This window comes from Hippocampus zosterae, chromosome 20 (assembly GCF_025434085.1).
Source record: "Hippocampus zosterae strain Florida chromosome 20, ASM2543408v3, whole genome shotgun sequence".
Classification (NCBI taxonomy): Eukaryota; Metazoa; Chordata; class Actinopteri; order Syngnathiformes; family Syngnathidae; genus Hippocampus; species Hippocampus zosterae.
Genome location: NC_067470.1, coordinates 10,812,345 through 10,837,926, shown reverse-complemented (window position 1 = coordinate 10,837,926; position 25,582 = coordinate 10,812,345). Strand labels below are relative to the sequence as shown.

The window sequence follows — 25,582 nt, the reverse complement described above, 5'->3', positions numbered from 1 at the left end:
TCAAGGTTCCAGGAAGCAGCTGTACTGGAAGGACCAACACACTTCTTTCCCAAACCTCTCCCACCTCGCAAAGGAGTTCCTTTGTACGCCAGCCTCATCCGTCCCTTGTGAGCGTGTGTTCTTCACAGCAGGAGAAATTGCTTGTAAAAGACGCAACAGGCTGAAGTTTAAAACATTGGAGCATCTTATTTTTCTCAATAAAAATGTGAAATCAAAGCCCACAAGCATCCTCATTCAAATGATCTTCACATTATTTGAACACATTGAATGTTGCAAAATGAATGCATGGATGTGAATGATATTGTATACACTTCATCAAATCGATGAATGACCTTATGAAAATGTCTTGGAACAGTTGTAGATGCAAAACCGTGCTGGCAGCTACATAATAGATAATAAAAGAAAAGTATCCCAAACCATAGGGATCCTCCCAAAACTAAGGATGTGCTGAATAAGAAATCCTTGTACACACTTTTATTACTTCCATATTTGACCTATTGTGTGGAAATATGGGGAAATGCCAGTAAAACTGTTTTAAAACTACAATACAAAGCAATCAGAACAATCACTGGCTCCAAATAGACGGAACCCACAAATCCACCGTTTATCAAATTAAACAATGAAATCTCATGACCTGGTTGACTTCAAAATCGCCCAATTAATGTACAAAGCACACAATAACCTCCTTTGCCAAAACATCCAGAAGCTTTTTAAAATTCGAGAAAGTTGTCATAATTTAAGGGGTACTAACCTATACAGAAAAATCCAAAACACGAACAAACATCACGCAAAGGAGTGTATCTGTAATAGGTGTAAATCTGTGGAATGATTCTGAAACGGACCAGTAAAATGAGTAACTCTCTTGCTGAGATTAAAAATGAATTTGAGAGTAGTACAAGACAACTACACAAATCAGAATTAAGCTAATAAATTCGATACACCCATGAAATATAGCAATACATCAGGAATACATTGATGAGATTATTTAATATATTAATGAAATGTAGCATCCATTATGAATATGAGAAAATTGACATATACTTGTGCTCCAATGAGTATGTACTGTATATACAAACCTAAAGTTGTAAAAATGTATAAGTACAGCATACATAAGGGTAAAAGCATTTGTTGATATGTAGACTTTCTTTTCTATTTTGAAAAATGATCAATTCATATATAAGAAGGGGTAGGACTCTAGGGTTTTTTTTACTTCTTTCTACTCCTTTGAACACATATTTGTGATGATGACTATTTTCTTTTCCTTTTTTTATATCTTACCTTCACTTTTTGCCAATTTATTACCGAATTGTATATTTTATATGTTCAATATACAAAAAAATTATCAGTCAGTTCAGTCTGTTGAGTGGGTTGGATGCAGGGATTTTGAAGGTCCAGCAGGTGGCAGTGGTCAGTGACACAGTATCAGCACAGTATCAACACAGTGTGTCAGTGTGTCGACACGCCTCATGAGGCCTCATGGACCCATCACTATTACCTGCTGTGCTGAAGTCGAAACCCAGGAACGCGTCATCATCTCAGACGGCCGCCATCTTGCGTTGACGCACGTGAGGAGGGCCCCCCTTTTTTTAAAGGGAGGCGGTGCGCTTCGTGATTGGACGATTCGTTGCCGGGCAACACGACGACGCTCATCATGGCTAGTGCTTCATGGCTTCGATGTCGGCAATTTGAACGATCACAAACACAAATAAATGACAAGATGATCGCGCGGATAATTGCTAATGAGAATGCTGCGAATCTGAACAATAGCTCCTGCTAACAACACCAAGTGATTATACAGGTCAAAGAAAGGAGACGTGTTTATTGATCATTTGAACAACTTTTTTTCCCCTTGTAGACAAATGGACACACAGGATAGAGTCGAGTGCCACGCACGTGTGCAAATCCGGTCAGGCGCTTGATCCTTCACGTTGGCCGAAATGTCTGGCCGAAATCAATGGCCTCAACAACCAGCGCGCGGTGGCACGCCACCACAGAGACACTCCTTGCGGTGGGTCCAGACGCTTGCCGAAACAGCTCAAAGCTTCGCTTTGGCCTGAAAGAAGCTCATGACAGCGTTGAAGCACTCATCCGACATCCATCGCTCTATCAGACAGTCCACCTCAGCGTCATTGACGGCGTGGAGGCGCTCTTTCTCCACAGAGCGTATGAGTTGCTTGGACAGCGCCAGAGACTAACGGAACACACACACCGACAACGTTACGCGCGGCGTTGCGAGCTCACGACTTCTGCTGGGGGCGGGAGAGGTACAGTTTGCTTTTTCAACCGGAGCGATGAGCCAGACATATTTTTCTTGGCTCGTTCGGCCCAGCGTCGTAAGCTTTGCTGTACCCTCGGGCCATTGTTTAATGTCAAGCCCCGCAAAACGATGCGTATCATCTAAAATGGTCTTTTTGCGATGATGTTGATCCCCCCGCTGCCGTGAACTGTGCGCATTTACATTTGGAGGTAGCTTGGCGTTGTTCTTCAGTCGGCTCCAAACTTCCGCGTGGAAGCTGCTGTCGGGGAAGACTTGCGTGACCAGGCCCAGCTGGCATGCCTGGAAGGCCGTGAGCTTCTTGTTGAACAGCAACATCTCATTGGCCTGCACATACGCGCGCCGCTGTCAATCACAAGTGTGTACGTGTGCGTGCGCGGTTCTCGTGCAGGTGCCTTGCCGAGGCCCATGATGCGAGGGAACGTGTATGACGAGCAGCCTTCCGGTAAGGGTGTGGAAAATAATCGATATTAATCGATACATCGATGCGCACCACCGCGATCCGAGTGCATCGGCTCATTCACTGGGTACGACGCGATTGACGGGTGAAATCGCGATTCATCACGATGCATTGATGGGTATCGGTGAAATCGCGATTCATCACGATGCATTGATGGGTATCGGTAAAATCCGATTCAATCGCCGTTTTATTCATGTTAAACGTCACATATCTGCCCTTTCCTAGGCGCAATGAATGCACCATCATTGCTTTGCGTTTTGTGTTGAATACGGACGGTAGCCGTGCGTCACATACAGTCCAGTACACAACGAGCGAAACATTATGGAAGTTAGCGCACGCAGCAGCAAGGAAACTACTATATTTAATGCAGCCGCAACATTCAAATCTTATGTTTGGAAATACTACGGCTTGAAAGACGGAAAGCTTGATAAAACCTCCGTAATTTGCAAGGAATGTCGCACTAAGAAGCCATACAACGGCAGCACCACAAATATGCAGACCCACTTAAACCGATGGCACCAGATCACCGACAAGTTTCCCTCCCGCTTCCCCGCCCAGTTCCTCGTCGGACACCGGAGAAACTCTTGGTAAACCAGGTCAGGATCAGAAAAAAATTGCCTCTTATTTTGGGAGTCCCCTTGCAACTCACTGTGACCGCGCAATGGCTATAACTAAGGCCACTGCTTATTTCATATGCAAAGACCTCCAGCCTTAGCGTGGTGGACAACGAGGGTTTCAGACATCTCGTGCACGTTTTGGAACCCAGGTATAAAATACCAGACAGGTCTGTGTTCACTTACAAACATATTCCCGATGTGTACAACAAAGTGAGAAGTGAGATTACTGTGTCGCTGAACAGTGCGCAAAGAGTTGCACTTACAGTGGATGGGTGGACATCTTGCGCTATAGATTAATATATATATATATATATTTATATATATATATATATATATGAATATTTCATATAAGACACTCAGTGAGAGTCTGTTTGTGTTTACACTATAGCAACAGCTGTGAGTCTCAGGTGCCAAATTGTTTACATTTTCTTTGCACAAAACCCAATTGTGAAAGGGCTTAAATAAGTTGTTTTACAAGTTCTACTCTTTATAAGGAATAAAGTGGTATCCTTTTTGTAATACCATACTGAATTCCATCTTTTTAAAAGCTTTTTTTCTTTGGTTATTTGCATCATGTTTAATTGCACAATATCGCAACAAATTGCATTGTATCGTATCGGATCGCATTGATTTGAACTTAATGTGTATCGAATCGTATCGCATCGTGACGACGGTGAAACGTATTGCATCGTATCGCCAGAAAATTCCATGTATCGTTTAAGTATCGCATCGCTGGCAGTGGATCGTGATGTGTATCGAATCGTCCTCAGTGCTGAGATTCACATCCCTACCTTCCGGACTCTGGCCCAGTTGGCTGAAGGGCGTGTGGAAAGTAGCCTCAATACGACAAATAATTTCACGACTTTGATTTGGAATAAATACAAATCACGAGTTTGCCGAATGCATGCGTGCGCGGGTGCATACGCTCTCCGTTGCTTAGACCAAGTCGAACATTCCCATGACTGTGACGGAGATTCCCACGGCCGGTCCGTTCACCACCACCACCAGCAGCTTGGGGAAGTCGATGAAGGCTTTCACGTACCTCCTGTCCACAGGGGGCCGGCGATGAGCGACAATCTTATTACTCTCCATCCCGGCACCACTCGATGGTGGGAACGCTGGACAATCGCCACAACCTGATCACGACACGCAACCACAACATGTCAACAACAACACAACGCGCCAACATCTCAACTCCAAAGGCCAGTGACTGCGAGGACGGACAGAGCACTTCCGGCGACTCTCTTGACTTTTGTTTGTGTTATATCACATCGTGGTGCCTCTCGCTCTCGTCTTACTCCCTGACATTTGCCGATGTATCCGTTTGCTAGCTTCCCAGGATGCATTGCGTGACATCCTCACTCCATCCATAATCTGATCCGGTTCTCTTCAGGGACGGTCGCAGGCGTGCAGGAGCATATGCCAGCCGACTTCGGGCAGTAGGCGGGGTACACCCCGAACGGGTTGCCAGCCAATCGCAAAAAAATCACACAGAAAAACAACCGTTCACGCTCGCTATCACACCGAGGGACAGTTTCGAGCGCTCCCTCAACCTGCCATGCACGTTTCGCGAGAGGAGGGGAAGAACGTGCAAACGCCACGCAGGAAAGACGCAGATGGAATCGAACCCTGCACCTCCGCACTATGAGGCGGGGGCTCACCGCGCCACGACGTCCTCGCTCCTCTGCCCAAAAGTGCCACTCGACTCGACCGGGTTCCTTTCTCGTCAAACATTCTCGTCTTTCTTTGAAACGCATCAGTTGACCTTTCGCTCCTGTGGCCTTTCTCTTGACGTTAACGAACACCAACTTCGCCCTCGGCGGGGATTTCCACAGAAGTGAAAGAAAAACTCACGTTAATGGGAAGCGTGTCAGCGCCATCAAAGTCATTTAGAGAGGTTGGGAGGAGAACAAGAAGGCAGGACCAAAAGCCGAAAGAAAGCCACAGGCAAACAAGGTTGACGCCGTGACGGCAGGAAATTCCGGGTCCCGTCCGCTTTTTGTTTTCCTTTCTATGTATTTTCAGATGTATTTCATTGACAGAATACAAGACAATAAACTGGAATCATGAATTCTATTTTAATAAGGAGACCGTGGTCTCGTAAGCTTCTTGAACAAACAAACAAAAAAAACATTTCACTGAATATGTAAATGTCTTTTCAAATGAATATGTCAAGTTGCTTCGCTCTGAGTGATGATTTCACACAAAAAGAAGAGCAATCCGAAATGCTCCTCAGCCATCAGTTTCCATTGTGGCTTATTTTCTCTGTCGTTGCTGCTTGTCCTCATCGGGTCGACAGCCGGTCCCAAAGAATGGCTCGTCGTGCTTCCTACTTTCTGATGGCAAATTGTTGTTCCGAGCGTAACTTGGCGCTTTGTTTTTCTCCTGTCCAATTTTCATTTGAAGAGCGAACGGAATGCTTTTTTATTGTGAAACTGCGCACCGGAAGTGATTGAACCGACAGCCAACGATATTTCCGCCCGTCTTGTTTTGGTGGCCGTAAAAGTAGAGGGGAAAAAAAAAAGCGACCAAAAATATGCATGGCAGGCTGATTGAACACTCTAAATTGTCCCTAGGTGTGAGTGTGAGTGTGAATGGTTGTTCGTCTCTGTGTGCCCTGCGATTGGCTGGCAACCGATTCAGGGTGTCCCCCGCCTACTGCCCGGAGACAGCTGGGATAGGCTCCAGCAACCCCCGCGACCCTCAAGCGGTTAGGAAGATGAATGAATGAATGATGTTTTAAGACAATGAGTGACGAGCATTACTTTGAGCTTTGCGACAACCTGGTCCACTTTGAAAACGCTTCGAGCGTCAACAATGTTTTCTTCGACGAAGCCAACAAACAGGTCAGCTTCCGCGAGCTTCAACTGAGAATCAGCTGACTAGTGGCGGCAACGAAGCCGCAAAAAAATAAAATAAAAATAAAATTAAAAAAAAAACGCCATCCAACAGCATATATGGCGGGTATCCGTTTGTTTGAGATGTTTGTCCATACATGAAGCTGATGATGGTCTGGTGCCGCCTTCAGGTGTTCGTGGTGCGTTCCGGGGGCGGTCGTCAAAGGTCCGGACGACAAGAGTTCGGTTACCTTCAGGGAAGGCGCAGGCGCCCCACAATTGTTCATCATTCTTATTTTTATGAGAGCTTGGGCTCAAAATTTGTTTTGTGTGCAGAATGGAGGACAAAGAAGTCAAGTGCATCAAATTCTCCCTTGACTACAAAATTCTTGCCGTGCAGAGAACGTCAAAGTCCGTGGTGAGTCCCCCAAACCCCACCCTCACGAACTGTTTGTAGGTGCCGGCAGGCCGTGGAGGCAAGGCCGGCGCGAGGCGGAGTTTCTCACAAGCGACCAATCAGAAGCCAGGCGGTAATCGACCAGTCGGACATGTACACGCATTGTCGGCGTTCACCGAGAGGAAGGTACAAACGACTTGAAGGAAACTGAAACGCGTCGTTTCGCTCGTTCTCGGCCTCACCGCTTGGTTGGGATTTGGCCGTATGTACGTCGACGTCGCTTTTTGATTAATGAGGGAGGCGGTTCTAACATTATGATGAAGCGACATCAGCCAGAGGAACAAATCCAAACTTTTCACTTCGGGTATTTTGTCACCACATTTCCCGAATTTGCGCGGAGTCTTTCTTGCTTGGCTCACGACGAAGGCGGACGCTTTTGCTTTCTGCGCTGTCCCCCACCCCACCCCCACCCTTCCCTGCTCCCCACTCAGTCCTTGTGCGTGTCTTTTGTCGGACTTTTCCTAGCCTCCTGTCGTATTTTCATCCTAAAAACACACACTAGATCAGGGGTGCCCATTAGCTAGATCCTGATCTCCCAGTAGATCAGAACAGGTCCCAAGTAGATCCGAGGTTGTCGAGGAGAAAAAAAACAAACAAACATTTGTGTGTCTTTGTACATGTTAGTAATATATTTTTGTGTTAATGTAGGCTGCACCCTAATCATCCTATCAGTCTCATTTTCACCCCCAAAAAATATTCAATAAAATAAAATAAAGCAAGATCCTTGGAGGAAGCGGAGAATGGTGTGCCTGTCAACACTGTCCGTTGAGGATTTGGACGACATCTACATTTTCGGCCTTCCGATAATAGGTATGCTGCTGTTTGGTGTGAGCAGTTTCCTGATCTATCGAGCGGCTCTATTGGACGAGGCTGCCGGTCGAAGGATGGCATAACGCGGATGTCCAACACTCAGATTCAGACTGTGCTCAACCACTGCAACAACTGTTGCGGGTTTGGAGCGCCACAGCAGGATGGTCAACAACTTGGAGAAAACTGGAATCTGTATTCAATTACTGACTGAAATCATGGATTTGGCTGATTGACGTGTTGAGGAATGGGAGCGGTCAAATTGCTCTTGGTCCTCCTTGGACACAGGTTCTTTTATCTCTCTATAGTGTGGAAGAAGACCCAACACCATGTTGTCTTTTCTTCAATTTATCACAACACGAATCGATTTGGGTTCCTGTGAGTCTCAGATTTCATCAGGAAGCCCCAAAGAAACACATTCATGAGATTATATAGAGACAATATGATAATGAGAGGCGGGGAGGTACGCCTCTCATGCAAATCCCGAAACAAAGAAAGTAACATGTCATCTGACCCGGTGTGGAAGTTGGGAGCGGTGAGGTGAGACCAGACCACCACTACCCACCATTTGGTGTGATGGCAGGAACACAGATACTTGAGATAATAGACGCCACTAAAGAGACATAAGCCACGGACTCAAGGCTGTCTTAAATTCTTGGGCAGCCTGCTACCAAAACAACATCTCCTATCTCGACCTTCCCCTGATGAAAATATGCACAGAAGCTAGTCCCCCACCATCAGCCCCTCCCTCATACATTCCCTTGATTCACCGTCTTTGTTGTTTATGTCTTGTGACCTGTTGTAACTGTCATATGCTTAAGCAGGGTTTTTTTTTGCCTCACTCAAATTATCCTCAAAATGAGGGTAGTTCGAGCGTGGGTTTTTTCTCCCTCTCTCCCTCCCCTGTGGTTTCTTTCTGACCTTCGGGTTGAGTGAACGCTGGCGCGTTTTGGCTGCCGCTGCTCAACCCGTATTGTTTTGTGTTTTTTGTTATTGTAAAGTGTCCTTGAGTGTCTTGAAAGGCGCTTATAAATAAAATGTATTATTATTATGATTAAAGTCCGAAGGTAGCGCAGAAACGACCGCCATCGCCTTGGCTACCGGGCGAGCTCTCGCAAGGAGGGACGGCAGAATGGGAAGAAACGTAGCGGTAGGTCCCTCAGCAAAGGGATTTGGATTATTTTTCCTTCCCGCCGGCCATTCGTCAAGCAACGGGGCACCGGCAAAGAAAGCAAGCGCAAAGCTGTGGTCTTGTCGCGCAGGGCGCCTCCCACAAGTTGACCATCGCCGTGCTGATGGAGAACATTCACAAGGGGAACCTGGTGTTCAACCCGGGTCAGTGCGCCCGTCCGTAAGCTTCCTAATGGAGGTGAGCGCGGTCAGTCCGGCGAGTGCCTCAGTGAGCTTCCGTCGGTATTTTGGGCCGTCCGAGTCGGCGGCAACGGCCTTAGCCGTACTAGGTCACGCAACTGAGGCGCAGCCAAATCCAGAACCTTTTTCACCCCAAATAAAGCGGGACTTATTTTTCTTCATTTGGCGGCATGTCTGCGTGTGACGTGGAAACGAGGGCCTTGACGCCGATTGGCCGTCGCTGCCGACGAGGGACGGACCAGGCCCGCGCAGACTGACTGATCTTGCGCCCTTCTCCGCTTACTGTGCCACCGTTGTTGGAAATGAGAAAAGAAGCCCGCGGTACAACGCTCAACCAAAATGCCCCCGAGACGTTTTTGTACAAGCGGAACCTTGATTTCAGATACTTTCCCGCAATGAGATAGCGGTATTTTGTTTTGTTGAGCCTTTAAGATCGGCTTTCTAAAACAGCAAGTCATTTTCAACCTTGTAGGTTGGCCAACCCGTTCAATCACAATTTGCTGCTTGGTAAGTGGCCCAGTGCTGCTCTGCCCTATCAGATTCAGTTCTTCTGGGATGGTGAAATGCATTAGCCCCAACTCCACACTCGTTGAGCCCGACAGGAGGGGGCGCTGTTTGCACCTCACAACCTCGAAGTCTAAGATATGCCTTTTGCCGTGTACCACACATTCAGTTCTAAAAACCCCAATTGAGTTGAGCGTTTCTCCAGAATACAAAACTAGCTTGGTCTTGCTTGAGAGTAGAGGAACGTTGGGCGCAAGCTTCCTCTTGTCTCTGATGCTCATTACATTGCACGTGGCCCCCGAATCCAACCGACATCTCTGGGGTGCTCCGTTTAATGAGAGGGTAGCGAACCATTTTCTCCCATGACCATGTACAGCACCAATGCTCTCCGCCGCATAGATATCATCCTGTTCTTCGTCAAACTGTGCGTCTTCCGTGATATTAACTCTCTGGTTGGATTGAACTTTTCTCATGCACACTTTTGCGAAGTGATTCAAAGTCCCACATTTGCGATGTTTTTTCCAAATGCTGGGCACGCATCCGCTCCCCATTTGTGTGAGCCACCACAATATTTGCACTCGACAATGTTCCTTCTCCTCTCTCCATCTTTGGGTTTATACATGCCTCGCGTGCCCCGTTGCTGTTGCTTGTCTGATACGTGAATACTCTCTGAAATGCACTCTGGCGTCATGAGTTTCAATTTCATACCCGTCATTTCAGCCTCTCTGCACATATCAATGGCCGATCTTAGTGTCAGGTCTTTCTCCCCAAGTAGGCGTCTTCTCACATTTTCGTCAGTGATTCCAAGGACCAGCCGGTCGCGTAGCAGCTCTTCTTTTAGCTCTCCGTATTCACATGAAGCGGCCCTCTCGCGCAGTCTCGTAACAAACGAATCAATTGGCTCACCGTCATCTTGCTTGCAGTTTCCAAACACGTATCTCTCGAATATTACATTCCGTTTTGGTTTGAAATAATTCTCCAACGCGTCCAATATCTCCTTCACGTCCTCCTGTTGTGCCGCAGACAGGTTCAGGTTGTGTTTGTACAAATGGCGGCAATCGCCCCCCATAAGTCTTCTCAGAGCAGCGGCCTGCACTCTTTTGTCTTTATCTCCCAAACCGGATGCCAAAGAATAGTCCTCAAATTCAGCACGAAAGTTATCCCAGTTGTTTGCAACATCTCCAGTCAGCTTCATCTCCTCCGGGGCTGGGATGCTAACGTTAGCCGCCGTTTGGCAAGCAAGCTCTGAATCGCCTCGCGTTGTGTCATGTTGTGTCTTTGTTGGCCTGCAGGCGAGCACTGCGAGGAGCACGTGCTTCACTTCACGCACGTGTTTGGTGAGCAGGCACTGATGAGAGCGGCCACCACCTGACCGACATCAGCGGGACGTCCGGCCAGCTGTCGTGCTTTCCTGCGTGTGCGCATGCGCGGCCGTCGTCCCTAGTCAACGTGAAATAAAGCATCCATGTCAACAAGCCCTTCGCATGAGTGACCGCAATCTGCTTCCCGTTCCCAAAGCGGGATCTGCAAAAAACGTGGACAGCAAGAGGCATTTTCAAACTTTATTTTTGTACTTTCATTGACGACTTTGTCCACTTGTTGAGTGTGTGTTCACAGTCAAGTGCTGGTGCGATTGATTGATTGACAGTCGACATGAACTCAAGAAATCATCATTTGCATCTCAGGAAGCAAAACAAAAACAGTTTGAGAAGAACCCTGAGCGCAACATCATCTTTTATTTATGACGTGTGTGTGTGTGTGTGTGTGTGTGTGTGTGTACAGAAATCATCAAGCTCATTTGATTAAGCATGCAAAAACAAAACACTATCCTAAAAGTCACCCAGAAGAAGCGAAAAAAAATCAAATAATAATAATAATAATGTTCATGTTCATGTTCACAGTTTAACAGAAAGAACAAAAGATTTGATGATTAAAGCTTTTTTTTTTAACCTCTCTCTCCTCTTGGATAATTCTATTGCTCGTTTGCAGCCCGGCCAGCTGCGTTCCGCGCGCAACTCGATGACTTCATCCAAGCGCGCTTGCGAATCTTCAGCCTCACATTTGATGAACTTCACTGAACTTTCAAACATCACCTCAGCATGTTTGATCTGACTCGACCGGACTTCTGAAAATCTGATAACGGCGGCCACGCGTTGCCAATGTGAAACTCAAGAGGAGCGTCGGCCGCCGTGACGTGGACAAAGTCACTGCATTGACTTGCAGTGGCCAGCACCTAAGATAGCTCGCGACGTCCAGCCCGAGGCCCTTGGCGTGAGCCGCACTCAAGAGATGAAAACCCATGCTGACCATGTCCAAATACAAGCGGCGCTACTCGAGTCCTTGTACTCTACTGTAGTAGTACTGCTGTCAAGGGTAGTAGAAGTAAAAGTAGCAGTTAGTGTCCATCCAGTTGGAGCAGTGAAGTCATGGTGACTTGTTCATTTTATTTGGGGCCAAATGGACAGGAGGGCAAACAAAACAGCCCCCCAGGTCTCCCCCCGACACACGCATTGAACCAAAAGTCAAGTTGAATCCAGTGACACAAGATAGTGTTGAACTTTCACACCCAAAAACATTTTTCCGCACCCATTTGATTGTCTCAGACGCCAGAACAAGTTTGAAATTAAAGTAAGAATTCATGTCTGTCAAGTGTGAGCTCGAGGGGGAATAGGCATGTTAGCTAAGTGTTTGATGGCAAGTGCGCAAATGCTCACTTGGCCTGCCGTCCGCCTACGGTACCTGGCCTGCTTTGCAGTTAGCGACGTCACGTCTGAGCTAAACTAACAGTTGTCCCTCGCCGCGTACGACGCATGTGTTAGCGCTTGCCGCTGAGTGTTTGAACGCCCCGGCTAGCTGCGGAGAAGTCACGTTAGCCCTGATGAAGCTGAGGCGAGGCCTCGCTAAATGCTAAAGCGAATCGCTCTTGTTGTGCGCTGAGGGCCAATCGCACGAAAGGCGCCATTGTAGCCAAAGCAGACGACTGGACACGTTGCACCGGCTACCAGCCACCGTGTTCGCGAGCAGGAAGACGTGATTGACAGCGTTGAGGTAATGGGAACCCGGGTCGGCGCCAAGGCGGCCGGCCGACAACAACACAGGGCGATCACGCGCACGCACACGCACATCAACTTAGGACATTTGTTCACTTGAAAAAAAAAGAAGAAGAAAAAAAGAAAACTCCCAACACCAAAAAGTCAACTGAGAAGTTCTCGCACACAAGATGAGGGGCGGTGGTGGCCAACGTTTGTCCATCCGCCATCTTTTCCAGTTACAAGAGGTGTCACGTGACACCGGTCGGCCATCTTGATCTGATTGCTGACAAAACAAAGTTAAAAAGCTATAAAAGGATGAGTAGTAAGGCACTTGTTAGCGGTAGGGCATCTTGCGCACGCTCAGTCCACACCCACCACCGGAGGTTCCCCATTGGCCAACGTGTGATCCAGGGTGGGCGGGGCTCGGAGCTCCAACAGGTCCTGAATCGAGGCCTGGCCCGGGAGCTCTTTGGAAACGTTTGAGTTCGGCGCCACGCGGGCGGCCGACTGGCCGGGAGGCGCGGCCTCCGGCGGGGCCGCGTTAAGTTTAGGCTCATCCTTGGCGGCGGCCGCTCCTCCGGCGGGCTCCGGGTCGGATGCGCGGCCGTCATCCAAGTCCCTGGCACACTCGCTCCCGTTCTCGGAAGGGGGGCGGGTTTCGCTGAGCGCGGGACCATCCCGGTCGCCATCCTCGCTTGGCGTCTTGGCATGGATACGCTGGTGGCGAACCAGGCTGTGCTTGAGCGTGAACGTGCGCTCGCACGTGGCGCAGCGGTAAGGACGCTCGCCTGTGGGAAGAAACCACATGTCAGCGCAAGCACCTGCGCACGGCCACGCAGATGCACACTTTCAGCGCGGGGCACTTTGCGTCCCGATTGTGTTCCGAGTGGGTTTGTTGCATGAATATGGTCGAGCTGCTCATCTGAAATATTAAGCGTGCTCAACATTGCTGGTGGAAAATGTGCATCGTTTTGGAAAGGAGAGTTGTCACACTCTCCAGCCAGACTGTGTGTGTGCATTCCACGTAGAAATGAGCGGGATGGCTAAGAGATTGTTTTTTCCCACTCAACAGATATCACACACATGCACCCAAACGGTTGATGGCGGCAACGGTAAACGCGGGCGATGCAGTGTTAGCGAGCACACGCCCCTTTTGTGGCAGCACGATCTTCTGAAAAGGAAGCCCGCGCCTTTCTCAAGCCACCGCCCGTCCTGATATACGGAGCCTTAAAATGTCATTTCCCAGAACAACACCAGGGGGCGCGTTCGGCTGCTGAGTCACTCGGATTCTCATAGGGACTTAACACGTTGAACTTTGTTTCAAGCTTCTTCCTTCTTTTGATGTGAGCATGCGGTGACTTTTTGGTGGCCTGGGAAAACGGGCCTTCACTCTGTTTGGAAATTGGCGGCCTGTTTCCAAAAGGCGAAAAGCAAACTTCATCGGGCCGGACGGGCTCAACGGCGTCTTCGTGGCACGTGCGTGTGTGCTAGGCGTGACGTACCGGTGTGCGACCTCATGTGTCGCGTGAGGTCCTGCAGCGACCAAAATCGTTTGGCGCACACGTCGCATGTCTTCTTTTTGCGTTTGTCCACGACGGCGGCGCAGCCGGCGGCCAGATCCCCCGTCTCTGAGCTTTTGCCATCGTCGTCTGTGCGCTCGTCGTCATCGTCGTTGTCGTCGTCGTCATCGTCGTTGTCGTCGCTCTCCGGGGCATCGCTCTCCCCCGGCCTTGTTGCTCCTCCCTCATCCTCATCATCCTCTTTGCCCTCGGGCTTCACCTCGCAGTTCTCCCGGTCGGCCTCCAGGGGCGGCGGCGCTGCCTGCTGCTTCTCCTCGGGCGGCCCCTCCTGGCTCAGGTGCGCCCTTTCATGGCGCGCGAGGGTGGTGGCGTAGCGGAAACTTTTGTGGCACGTTGCGCAAACGTGCTTCCAGTCCGACTGAGTCTTGACGGCAGCTGCGGGGGCATCCGTTTCGTCCGTCGGGGGGGCGGCGGTGGCCTTGGCTTGAGGGACGGGGGCGGGGCCCGGGGCAGCCGAGTTTGATAGTTTGAAGTCAATCAGCTTGGAGCCGAAGTTCAAATCCAAACTTTTGTTGCTGTGGCAATCGTCGTCGTCGTGGTGATCACACTAAAGCCAAAACAAACGGAAACAGTCACCACCATTCGCCTTGAGTTGCAAGGCAAGTTTGTTTCGTAGTTACAACATTAATCCAACCCCCCGCAATTATGCAATATATATATATATATATATATATATATATATATAGTGTGTGAATGTGTGTGTGTTTTTTATGAAATTTTATGACGGAAAAGGAGCGCTCTACATGATCTTTCTTTATGCAAAGAGAAAGTAAAGGAGGGAAGAGTTTGTGCACCCTGTTTGAATACTGCAACCAAATATTTAGTGTGCCGCTCCTTCCGGTGCGCTGGTCAACCTGGGCCACTGGGAGGCGGTACAATCCAATCACGCGGACGCAAACGAAGCCCAATCGACTTTGACTCGGCTGATGTTACTGCAACATCAGCCGTTTCTCATAGAGAGGATCAAGAATAGTGGGTGTCGTTGCATTATGTTGGCGGACTGTTTGTGTTCAGCGGTTCGTTGCTTCCAAGCGCGAGCACATCAAATGCATTTTGCATTTTTTCTCAACATTCAACGATGCCGACTTTCCCTCAGCAAAGGTAGGTGTTAGTCAAGTCAGCGGCGGCTGCCCGCTTCTGCCCGGCCGCTCGAGTGTGTGCCGGGTTACCTTGGCGCTAGGTGGAGCTTGCTGGGACGCGTCGGTTAAGGTCTCCGTTGCCCCCGGCCGCTGCGCGAGCTCAGAAGCTTGCGTGGGACTCGAACCTGCTACCCGCACAAGGCGCAAATTCCTGATGATGACGCCATCGGCATCCTTAATTGGCATACGCGGGAGGGGGACTCACCTGGGGTGGCCGTGTGGGCGGGGCTGGGTGGCGCGGGCTCATCTCCCTGGCGCTCAGAGGGCGTGTCTTTCAGGGGAGCGGGAGGGGCCGTGCCGAGCGGCGACGAGTCGTTGGCCAGCTGCTCGGCGTCGGACTGACTCTCTAACGAGAAGAGGAAAAAAGCGTCACGGCCGGCATGTGCGCAAGTGGACTGCTTTGTGTGCGCAAGTGGCCGATGACAAAATGGTCTTCGACGCCGCGGAAATCATCGCCGAGCTCGGGCGGCTCGGGAGCGGATGCGACCACGCCGAAGGAGAAAAAGCATCGCTCGTCGATGCTCATCGGCGCGTTCCGGCAGCGACGTGTCAAAGCTCATTTGGCCACGCGTCGTTTTCTGGCGCGAGCCTCACCGGCGCTCTCATGCGAGCCGTCGTCACTTTCTTTCTTGGCGAAGACGCCGTTGCGCCTCAGCGTGCGGTTGGTAACACCGTGCTTCCTCAGCAGGTGGCGCTCACAGTTGGACTTGGTGGAGAAGAAGGCGTCGCAGCGCGGGCACGGGAACGGCTTCTGGCCTGAGGACGGACGGGCGCCGTCGTCAGTGCGGATGGCGTCGGCCGCGACGCCGGCCGTCGGGCGAGGCGCGCCGACCTACCGGTGTGCGTGAGCATGTGCCTCTGCAGAGAGCTGGCCCACGGGAAGACGCGAGGGCAGAAGGGACACGTCATCTTCTGCACCGAGTTGGAGTAGGCGTTCTTCTTGCCTTTGGACTGGGGAAGCAACGCCGCCGTCTTGGCTTCCTCTCGCGACCCCGCCTCCTTGTTCGCGCCTCGCTCGCCATCTGCGCACGCAAAGGTCACAGGGTCTCAACTACGACTCCACGTGCGACAAAAACATTCGCCGCCCAGGGATGGGGCCAAACCAGGAAGTGCGTTGATCTTGGGTCGTTATTCTGCACTCACCATTTGAAACCGTGGCCCGCTTCTCACAAATATAGGGATTTTGAAATCGGACACTTTACGGTTGCCCTGGGGCGTGCGTGCGTGCGTGTGTGCCTTGACCTCTGAGGGCAGTCTTGGGGGCGAGGTGGCTTGCGCCGCCGGTCTGCAGGAAGTTTGAGAACTTGTTGGCATCGGTGTTAGCGAGCATCTTCTCCACGCTGGCCAACTCGCCGCTGGACTCCAAGTTCACGTCCATCACGCCCGCCTCCTTGGCACTCTTCTTGCGGTTCCTCTTCCTGCGCAAGCACAACCGTCACAAAAGCTCAAAGGCGGAGCCGGAGCATCTCGAGCAGACAACCAGACTGCTAGCGCATTGGGGGCTTTTTCCGCCTTTGACTTGTCCGCGCGCACCGCATCCCGAGCCGTCCTCCATGTCGCCCCAGTTCAAATGGTGGCTCGTGAAAAGTCGGAGACCGAGGTCAACGATTTCTTGCCCGCCGACACTTTTGGCCGGCGCCACTGCCGACCGTTGGGAGGCCTCGGTTCTGACCCCAATCGTGACCCGTTCAAGTCGGGGGCCGGGAAGTTCAACCCTGCCTTGATCGGGCATATTGTGCCAACGCTCACCCGATCGTCCCCAAGCACACTTGCTGTCGTCAAACGGCGCTTTACAATTTCAGAGGAATGGTTCAAAAAGAAAAAGAAAAAGTGGCAACCTGGCGATGTCGTCCCCCGGCGTCTCCAGGAGGACGGCGCCGCCCGGCGGGTCCGGGGGCGCCTCGGACGCCGGCGCGGGTTTGGCCTCCGCCTCTCTCTTCAGCAGGTCGGGGGCGGCGGACACCGAGTGGATGATCTGCGCGATGGACGCCAGAGGAGGGAGCTCCTTGACGGAGGCGGGCTTGGGGAGGAGAGGCTTGAGGCGCTGCGGGCGGGGCGAGGGGGCGGGCGGAGGGGTGGAGCCGGGGGCGAAGCGGTAGCGCCCCAGAGGCGAGGCGGCCGCCGTCTCGTCTTCGTCAGCCGCCTCGCCGGCCGTTTGCTCCGTCTTGATCGGGCGCCGCTCGGCCGCTTCTCGCCAAAGGCGTTTGCCGGGGACCGACAGGTCTATGGGCTGGTCCAGGGGCGGCTCCGGGCCGGGCCGCTCTGGCGTGGGAGACGCGCTCTCCATTTTGATGACCGGGGACGCCACGCGAGCGCCGCGGCTTTTGGCCGAGAAGTCCAGAGGCTGGTCGGGATCTTGCCGGAAACCGCTCGCCTCCTCCGTCTTCACCGACGGCGTCGGAGCCGGCCCGTCGGTGGCGGGCCGCATGGTGGCGATGTGCTCCTCGATCTCGCGCTCCTGGACCTCGGGGTGCTGCTTGAGCAAATGGTGGATGCAGTTGCGCTTGGCCAGGAAGGCGGCGCCGCAGCGGCGACACTCGAAAGGTTTCCTCTGGCAGCCGTTGTGCGTGCGCAGGTGGATCTGCAGGGCCCGGTACGTCTTCAGGTCCTCGCCGCAGAAGCGGCAAGCGGCCTCGGCCCGCCCCGCCTCGCCGTCGGAGGCCGAGAGGGCGGCAACGGCGGCGCTGCTAGGGTTGCCGGGCGAGGCGGAGAAGACGCACTTGATGTTTTTCTCAATGTCCTTCCTGGACGTCTTGCCGTGCTTCTTGCGGAGGTGTCGCTCGCAGTTAGCCTTGACGGTGAACGGGTAGTGGCAGACGCGGCAGATGTAGGGCCGCTCGCCGCTGTGGGTGCGCAGGTGGCGTATGAGCGTGGCCTTGTCGGGCGCTACATAGTCGCAGATGTTGCACTGGTGGGGCAGGATGCCCAGGTGGAAGCGCATGTGGGCCTGCAGGACGCCCGAGAAGGAGAAGACCTGCTCGCAGAAGCGGCACGGGAAGGAGCCTTTGGCCGAGCCGGCCTCGGCGTTCGCCGCGCCCGCTGCTTTGCCCGCCGCTTTCTTGCGGACCGGCCCAGCCTCTTCGTGCGCGGCGGTGGCGGCTGCCGGCGGCGAGGACGAAGAGGGCGACTTGAAGAGGGCCGGCGTGGGCGGCGGCGGGCCGGGACCGATGCAGCCCAGCGATGCTCGCTGGGAGCTCTGCAGAGGCGGCGGCGTGCTCGCCGTTAGGCTGGAGCGCGGCGTGACGGGGGGCTTGGGCTTCAGCGTCGGCATGGCCTTTTGGTTCTGCACTTGACCTGCGTCACAAACGCAAAGCGTTACACGGTGGCGTTCCCAACACAAAGGACGGCGGCGCTCGGCGCCCACCTTGCCCCGCGGCAAAGCCTGCCCCTTTCGCCAGCGCAGGGAAGCCCAGTCCCATCTGATTGGGCGCGGCGGCGGCCACTTTGAGGATCTGCTGGATGTCGGCCAGCTCCACCACGCCGCCCGCCTCGCCCGCTTTGACGGCGGCGGCGGTAGCGGCGGCGCCGTTGGGCTGCAGGAGGAAGCCCGCCTGGAAAGGCTGCAGGGACAGCAGGCTCAGGGCATCTCGCTGAGACAGGCCCTGCAGCGTGGACGCGCCGGCGACGGCGGCTCCCGACTGCTCCAGTAGGGGGAGGCCCAGCGCCGTCAGACCGCCCGCGCCGACAGTCGGTCCACCCGGCGGGAAGGCGAGCTCCTGGGGCAGACTGCAGCTCAGGGGCTCCACGTGGATCGCCTTGATGCTGTCCAGGTGCGCCTGGTGGATCTCATCCTCCGTGGGGGTGTGCTTCACCTGAGGGACGGAGGGAGGGAGGGAGGGAGGAGGGGCGCGCCCGACAGGAGGCACATGAAGTGGTCAGTCACCAAGCTCAAGTAGCGCACGTCGTTGCTTTTGCGGATTTGATTTCTGTGAGGCTTGGCCGGGCTTCGGAAGGCAAGCAATCGGGAGAAGACAAGACTTCAACCAAACATTGGCCCGACACTTTCAGCGCTTTTTTCCTCTCAGTTTTTTCCTTGCAGCAAATCTCCGCCCCTCACGGGCGGCGAGAGCGAGAGCTGGCCGGAGGTTCCAGACAGCGGCGGTTACCTTGGAAATGTGCCGGAGTCCCAGCGCCTCCATGAAGCGGAACTGCGGCGCGTCGTCCCCAGCGTCCCGGGTGCAGTTTTGCCCGGCGCCGGCCGCTTCCTGGGCCACGTCGTCTGAGTGGGCGGCGCTCTTGTGGAGCTCCAGGGCTGAGTGCAGCGGGAAGGCCTTGTCGCAGCTCTCGCAGACGAAGCGGTGAAAGTTGCTGATACAACGCCGTAGGTTGGTCTCGCACCACACCTGCGGGGGAAGCGCCCGCGCGAGACACGGCTCAGCCGCCAAACAGAAGCCCGGCTTGCGAAAAGACGGCGGCCGGAGGAACCGACCTGCGCCACGCGAGCGAACTTCTTGCAGGAGAAGTCCATGAAGGCCAGGTCATTGAAGCCGGCCGGGATGGACGGATTGGTCTGGATGAACGGTCGGCCGCTGGGATCTCGGGGGAGGAGCTTGTGGACGCCCGCGTTGTGACGCAACAGGCTGCGGTGGGTGCGGAACGAAAGACAACACAAGTCGCACCTGCGAGCACCGCAACGGGCAAACCTTTACAGCGGCGGCACGGGCCAGGTGTGCGCGTGCGCTTTACGCGTGCGCGTGCGCACCTGAGCGTGCTGTCAGGGTGCGTGTCCATGTGCGCGTCCAGTTCCAGCCGCCCGCCGCACGTCTTGAAGCAGATGGGACAAGGAAGCGCACGCTCCTCCACGGCGCGCGCGCTGACCGCCCCCGCGATGGCCTTCAGCGGCGCCGCCGCCGCGTCCTCCGCGGCCGAGTCCTCCGTCGCCTGCGCGACGTGGTCATTTAGCCCCGCCGCCACCCTACCGCTCCGTTCGACGGCCGGGCCGAACGCGCTCACCTTTTTGGCGGGTGGCTCCTCGCCGTCCTCATCCTCCTGGCCTTGGCGCCGCTTGACAGACGGACGGCGGCGCTTGGTGGGCGACGGCGGGCTCACGGGCGGGAGGCTGCTGGCGGGGTCCTTCTCGTGAATCTTCATGTGTCTGCGCACGGGGGGCAAACGTGCGCCGGTTACTTTGGGAGGGAGTTGCTTTGTGAAGCCGTCCCAATGAGCAAATGATCCAATTTCACCCCAGAATCATTTGTGCGGTGGGCCGAGTCCAACTTGGGCTTTGCCCTCATATCAATGAACGCACAACCGTGGAAAACCAACGACGGGATAAAAAATAAAAATAAAAACTAAACAATCAATACTAAATAGCTTCAGGGACATTCTGCTCATGCTTTCAATGACATTGTTTTCTTCGTACATCGTTGAAGAATTCAAAACATACATATATAAATCAAAAATGTTCATGGTTGGCCGTAGATGGACCATCACATTAAGATCTGCAAATTGTGGCTCCAATTTGGAATCAAAAGTCCATAAAAATGTGTTGAACTACATTTCAAAAAGGGGATTGGAAACAAAAATATGCAATCTCTCCAAAGATAATTTTGAATTTGTGTCCATATTTTAGCGAGCCGCGTATGAGCGGGCCCCACAAAATGATCGCTGAGAATTCTCAGTGATGGATTTGCTCGTCCACTCGATGGCGGAAGGTCCACGGGACGCAAAGCCGAGCTGCAATCCGCAATACTGGTAGCGACGCTTTGGTTTTGGTTGCGTGCCGTGAGATTTTTCTGACGGCAAAAGTTGGGGAACACCGAGTTAGTGCGACAAAGTGGAAGAAGAAAGGATGACGACGGAAGCGGTCAAGAGAGAAGAGGTCAAAAGGAAGCGCTCTATTAATAGAAGGTGGCAGGCAGCAGGCTGGACGCCCTAAACGGGTCCTGCCGCCAGCTGACGGCAACAACTTGATACACCGGTCACAGAGAGGCGGAGAAAGGTGCCCCAAAACTCACTCGCTCGCCAACCAGAGAGGGGGCAGGTAGCCCCTGCCTTGCGCTGCTGTGCGTGCGTGCGTGGGTGTGTGTGTGTGTGTCAAAAGTACAAGTTGGCCATCATGGCTGAAAGTTCAGACTGCGGCGCCCTCCGCTGGACAACATGTGTACTGCTCTGATGCCGACAACCCCCTCCCCCTCCCCAAACATTGATGTGCGCAGTCTGCCTGGCTCCCTCATGAACTTGTGTGAGTGTGTGTGTGTGTGTGTGTGTGTGTGTGTTCTTTTAGGGAGCCAAGCCAAATCCTTGATGCCAATGTTCCATTTTGGATTTTCATTTTTCACACGCAGACCTGCGGGCCAACTTGTTTCGCAACGAGACACACAATCAAAGACGCCTGCAAGCGGGCGTACGAACACGGCCGCCGCGTGTGGATGTTTCAGGCTGCACTCCACTGATAAACGATGGGCGTTGCTGCTGCTGTGTGTGTGTGTGCGTGTGAGATGGGGACAGATGGTTTAAAGTCTAACTTCCTGAACGCAGCCACCCACCAGTGAAGTTGTTCTTCCACCATGGCGAAATGCAGGACGGGTTAATGGACAACTTCCTGCCATGGTTGCGCGCGCCCGTGCGCATACCTGTGCATGTTGCCGTTGGTGGTGAACGTCTGTGAGCACACGCTGCACTTGTAGGGCCTTTCGCCGCTGTGCACCAGCATGTGGCGATCCAACGACGAGGCCGAGCTCAAGCATTTGCCGCAAATGCTGCATGAGTGGTCCGTGGCGCCCGCGTCGGCGTTGTGCTACAACAAAAACGCCCGCTCGTGAGGACGGCCTTTTCGAAGCGGAAGCGCGGGCGTGTAGCCATTACCTGTCTGATGTGCATGGTGAGCTGATGCTGCGACTGGCAGCTCTTGTCGCAAAGCGGGCACACGTGGGCGGCGTGATCATCTTTGGCGTCCTGGCGGCCGAGACAAAGCGACGCGTCAACGGGCGTCCGCGGGCCGAGGGGCGAGAGGGCCGGGCTCACCTGGCTGCGACGGACGCCGCGGCCGGGCGGCGCCCTCGTGGCCGCCGAGGCCCCGGGCGTTTTGCTGGGGGAGGGGCTAGAAGGAGCACAAATCAGTCAGCGGCGGTGAAAAACTCGGGCCTTCGCCACACGTGCGTGGCGGCGACCGTGTCGGGAGCTATCCCCGTTAAGGAAATTTGCGGCCACCTTGGCGAGGGTCCCGGAGTGACATCACTTCCTGCGTCTCCTCCTCCATTAATGTTGCCTGCTGCCGACATCACCGCCGACATCATGGCGTTGATGGAGGACAAGTCGCCGCCGCCGCCGTTATGGAGGCTCGGCGCGCTCTCGTCCTCGTTCTTGGTGCTCTCAGATGCAACTGGTGGGCGGGGTCACAGTGACTGACAGTCAAAGACGTCCACTCACGCGACGAGCGTAAGGGACCCCATCGGCGACACAAGCCACGAGCCTGCCCCGACAAAAAGACAACCGAGGAGCAACTGGACGACACGCAGAAGCTAATGTACCTTTGATGCTACTGATGCTATTCTGCAGCGTCTCCTCCGCCAGCCCCGCCTCTTGGCCTTTCGCCACCGAGTTGGCTCCTCCTGCTTCCTGCTTTTCTGTGGCCTTTTCCATGTCTGCGCACACGCACAAAGTTAATCAACTCGTGTCACGTGAGCATCATCCAACACGAGACGGCACCTGCTTTCTGCCAAGCGTGAAAGTGCACACCACCTTCAAAAAGAAAGTTGATGAATGTTGCGTGAAGGTCACAAAGAACGGGTTAGAGGTCACATGTTTTCGAGGCCAGCGGACGGTTTCATGGGCCCGAGCCAACTCAACCGGAGGGGACATTTTGCAAGCAGGCACACACTTGTTTGCTCAAAACGCACACGCAGATTGGCGAAAAGAGTCGTCAGAGGAGAAGAAATGATGACCATTTCCTGTTTAGCTTCCCCCACAGGAAGACACTCTCCGGAGTCGGCCACTTCCTCTTCCAGCTCAGCTTGCTGTGCGTGCGTGCGTGTGCATTCCACGTAGAAATGAGTCGGACAGCTAAGAGATTCATTTTTCCAACAAAACAGAAACTAAGTACATTTATTTTTGTACAATTTGAGGAGCTGACACACACAGGCGCGCAGTTATTTTACTTTTCATTGATTGTTCTCACTTCTCCTTTTACGAGAGTGAAAGAGTGAAATTAGGCTGACTGCTGACAACTGCCACTATGGACGGGTGTGTTTGCGTGCATGTGTCAGTGTTGCAATTGCTTGTGTCATGACAAAGCAGGAGCAGGTGGACACACACACACACACACGGGATTGTTTTTTTACATTAGCCTCATTCATTTTCAGGCTCACACACGCATAAGTGTCACTTTTGTCTGATGAAGTGCTCGGGCGGCAGTTTTTACAGCAGGCTGAAAACAAACAGCAACAGATGGTTGCAAGAAGAGGATGAGGAGGAGGCTGAAGAGGGGGAGAAGGATGGAGAGCCTGGGGGGGGGATCGTTAGCCGGACCAAGACGGAAAGAGGATGCCTCCGGTGGCTGTTTTTGCGCATCTGCCGCAATCCGTCCGGCGCCGGCGCACGTAACTCCGCTGGCAGCGGAGCTTTTCAAAGCGTCATCATGAGACTCACGAAGTTCAAAACGTTGCGGGTCGTCGAGTCAGATCGTCCCGCGGCTACAACCGAGCTTAGTTCGCATTTAGCGGTCCGAGTAGTCCCATCGTAGCCTCCGTGTGGAGCTACAAAACAGGGAATCCCTGGCCACCGTACGCTGCCTTGACACACGACCGTAAGCGCGCTCGCAACTCAAACAAGCAACTTCCAGCGCCACTTCCAAGCGCAGATACTATTTTGACTGTTGTTATTATGGTTACTATGCGTGCCGCTGCACTGTTTGTGGAGTTCTTCATTGCTTTCGAGTTGGAAGCAGCACATGGAGGATAAAATTATTTGCCGCAAGCGTTAGCACACGAAGGAAGAGCAGTTCCCGCGCTCCGGGCTACAGGAATGAAGGTGTCAACGTCTTTCTTTGCTCTCATGTAGTTGACGTGCGAGCGGGTGGACAGTGGATGAGCTGCCATGTCGATGGAAGGCGTGACGTCGGGTGTCAGCTAACAGCCCCCCGAGTTTAGCATCAGACGTGGGGGAGGGCAGGATCCGGTGACCATATGTTGACTATTTATGACCGGCTAACTGTCCTCATACTCCTCCTCCTCCTCCTCCTACTCGCTCTCCATCTCACACAAGATGGCACCCGCACTAACACATTCCTGACTGCATTCCTAGAAATGGCCGCGCAGGCCTCACTCTGCTCAAACGTCAAGCATCTTCCTGCTGTGAGCCACGTCGGCCAGCCCCAACTACGCCTCATTTGATGCAGCTTTCAACGACGACTTCATCCACGGTCCGTTTGGAGGCGGCGGCACAGCCATTTGCCGTCAGAGATCGAGTGTGATCCGATTTCACATCGAGTCCCAGACGTCTCGTGAATCTGAGCGTAGCACAGAAGAGAATCGTCAAGGTCGCTTCATCCGTTCATATTTTGGGAACGATTTTGTCCGCTTACTCAAGACTCTGTCATCCATCCATCCATCCATCTTCTACCGCTTATCCGGGGCCGGGTCACGGGGGCAACAGCTTTAGCAGGGAAGCCCAGACTTTCCTCTCCTTAGCTACTTCTTCCAGCTCTCCCCGGGGGATCCCGAGGCGTTCCCAGGCCAGCTGGGTGACATAGTCTCTCCAGCGTGTCCTGGGTCTTCCTCGGGGTCTCCTCCCGGTGGGACATGCCCGGAACACCTCACCAGGGAGGCGTTCAGGAGGCATCCGAATCAGATGCCCAAGCCACCTCATCTGGCTCCTCTCGATGTGGAGGAGAAGCGGCTCGACTCGGAGCCCCTCCTGGATGACCGAGCTTCTCACCTTATCTCTAAGGGAGAGCCCGGACACCCTGCAGAGAAAACTCATTTCGGCCGCTTGTATCCGGGATCTCGTTCTTTCGGTCACGACCCATAGCTCGTGACCATAGATAAGGGTTGGAACGTAGATCGACCGGTAAATTGAGAGCTTCGCCCTTTGGCTCAGCTCCTTCTTCACCAGGACAGACCGATACAACGTCCGCATCACAGCAGACGCTGCATCGATCCGCCTGTCTATCTCTCGTTCCCTCCTGCCCTCACTCGTGAACAAGACCCCAAGATACTTAAATTCCTCCACTTGGGGCAAGATCTCCCCCCCGACTCGGAGGGGGCACTCCACCCTTTTCCGACTGAGGACCATGGTTTCAGATTTGGAGGTGCCGATTTTCATCCCAACCGCTTCACACTCGGCTGCGAAACGCTCCAGTGAGAGTTGGAGGGCCTTTTTTGAAGGAGCCAACAGCACCACATCATCTGCAAAAAGCAGGGATGCAATACTGAGGCCACCAAAACGGACCCCCTCAACGCTTCGGCTGCGGCTAGAAATTCTGTCCATAAAAGTTATGAACAGAATCGGCGACAAAGGGCAACCTTGGCGGAGTCCTACCCTCACTGGAAACGATTCCGACTT

The 25,582-nt window shown here is 53.4% G+C and overlaps 2 protein-coding genes and 1 long non-coding RNA gene across 5 annotated transcripts in view; 1 reads left to right on the top strand and 2 right to left on the bottom strand.

The window, feature by feature from the left end:
* Nucleotides 1-1,799: 1,799 nt before the first annotated feature.
* Nucleotides 1,800-4,456, bottom strand: eci2 (enoyl-CoA delta isomerase 2). Its single transcript, XM_052054314.1, is given in 5 exon segments — nucleotides 1,800-2,191; nucleotides 2,459-2,602; nucleotides 2,671-2,714; nucleotides 4,144-4,189; nucleotides 4,277-4,456. Coding segments are annotated over 5 exon segments (558 nt in total). The 5' UTR covers nucleotides 4,445-4,456; the 3' UTR covers nucleotides 1,800-2,035.
* A 4,306-nt stretch (nucleotides 4,457-8,762) lies between these two features.
* LOC127593103 (uncharacterized) lies at nucleotides 8,763-11,090 on the top strand. Its single transcript, XR_007960316.1, has 2 exons — nucleotides 8,763-8,852; nucleotides 10,621-11,090. It is a non-coding gene; the product is annotated as an uncharacterized LOC127593103 (long non-coding RNA).
* rreb1a (ras responsive element binding protein 1a) overlaps nucleotides 10,877-25,582 on the bottom strand; it is a 28,720-nt gene continuing 14,014 nt past the window's right edge. Inside the window, exons 3-20 of one of the 3 annotated variants that reach the window (XM_052054247.1) lie at nucleotides 22,552-22,665; nucleotides 22,232-22,403; nucleotides 22,046-22,121; nucleotides 21,887-21,976; nucleotides 21,655-21,818; nucleotides 20,033-20,174; nucleotides 19,782-19,960; nucleotides 19,509-19,659; nucleotides 19,186-19,422; nucleotides 18,444-18,891; nucleotides 16,918-18,373; nucleotides 16,322-16,497; nucleotides 15,916-16,101; nucleotides 15,674-15,835; nucleotides 15,285-15,425; nucleotides 15,110-15,207; nucleotides 13,863-14,487; nucleotides 10,877-13,148 (exon numbers count right to left, since the gene is read on the bottom strand). In XM_052054247.1, coding sequence (XP_051910207.1) covers nucleotides 12,721-13,148; nucleotides 13,863-14,487; nucleotides 15,110-15,207; nucleotides 15,285-15,425; nucleotides 15,674-15,835; nucleotides 15,916-16,101; nucleotides 16,322-16,497; nucleotides 16,918-18,373; nucleotides 18,444-18,891; nucleotides 19,186-19,422; nucleotides 19,509-19,659; nucleotides 19,782-19,960; nucleotides 20,033-20,174; nucleotides 21,655-21,818; nucleotides 21,887-21,976; nucleotides 22,046-22,121; nucleotides 22,232-22,403; nucleotides 22,552-22,663 — 5,043 coding nt within the window. In that variant the 5' untranslated portion in view covers nucleotides 22,664-22,665 and the 3' untranslated portion in view covers nucleotides 10,877-12,720. Of the gene's footprint in view, nucleotides 13,149-13,862; nucleotides 14,488-15,109; nucleotides 15,208-15,284; nucleotides 15,426-15,673; nucleotides 15,836-15,915; nucleotides 16,102-16,321; nucleotides 16,498-16,917; nucleotides 18,374-18,443; nucleotides 18,892-19,185; nucleotides 19,423-19,508; nucleotides 19,699-19,781; nucleotides 19,961-20,032; nucleotides 20,175-21,654; nucleotides 21,819-21,886; nucleotides 21,977-22,045; nucleotides 22,122-22,231; nucleotides 22,404-22,551; nucleotides 22,666-25,582 lie in introns of all 3 variants that reach the window. The other 2 variants (XM_052054245.1, XM_052054246.1) reach the window with 2 other exon arrangements.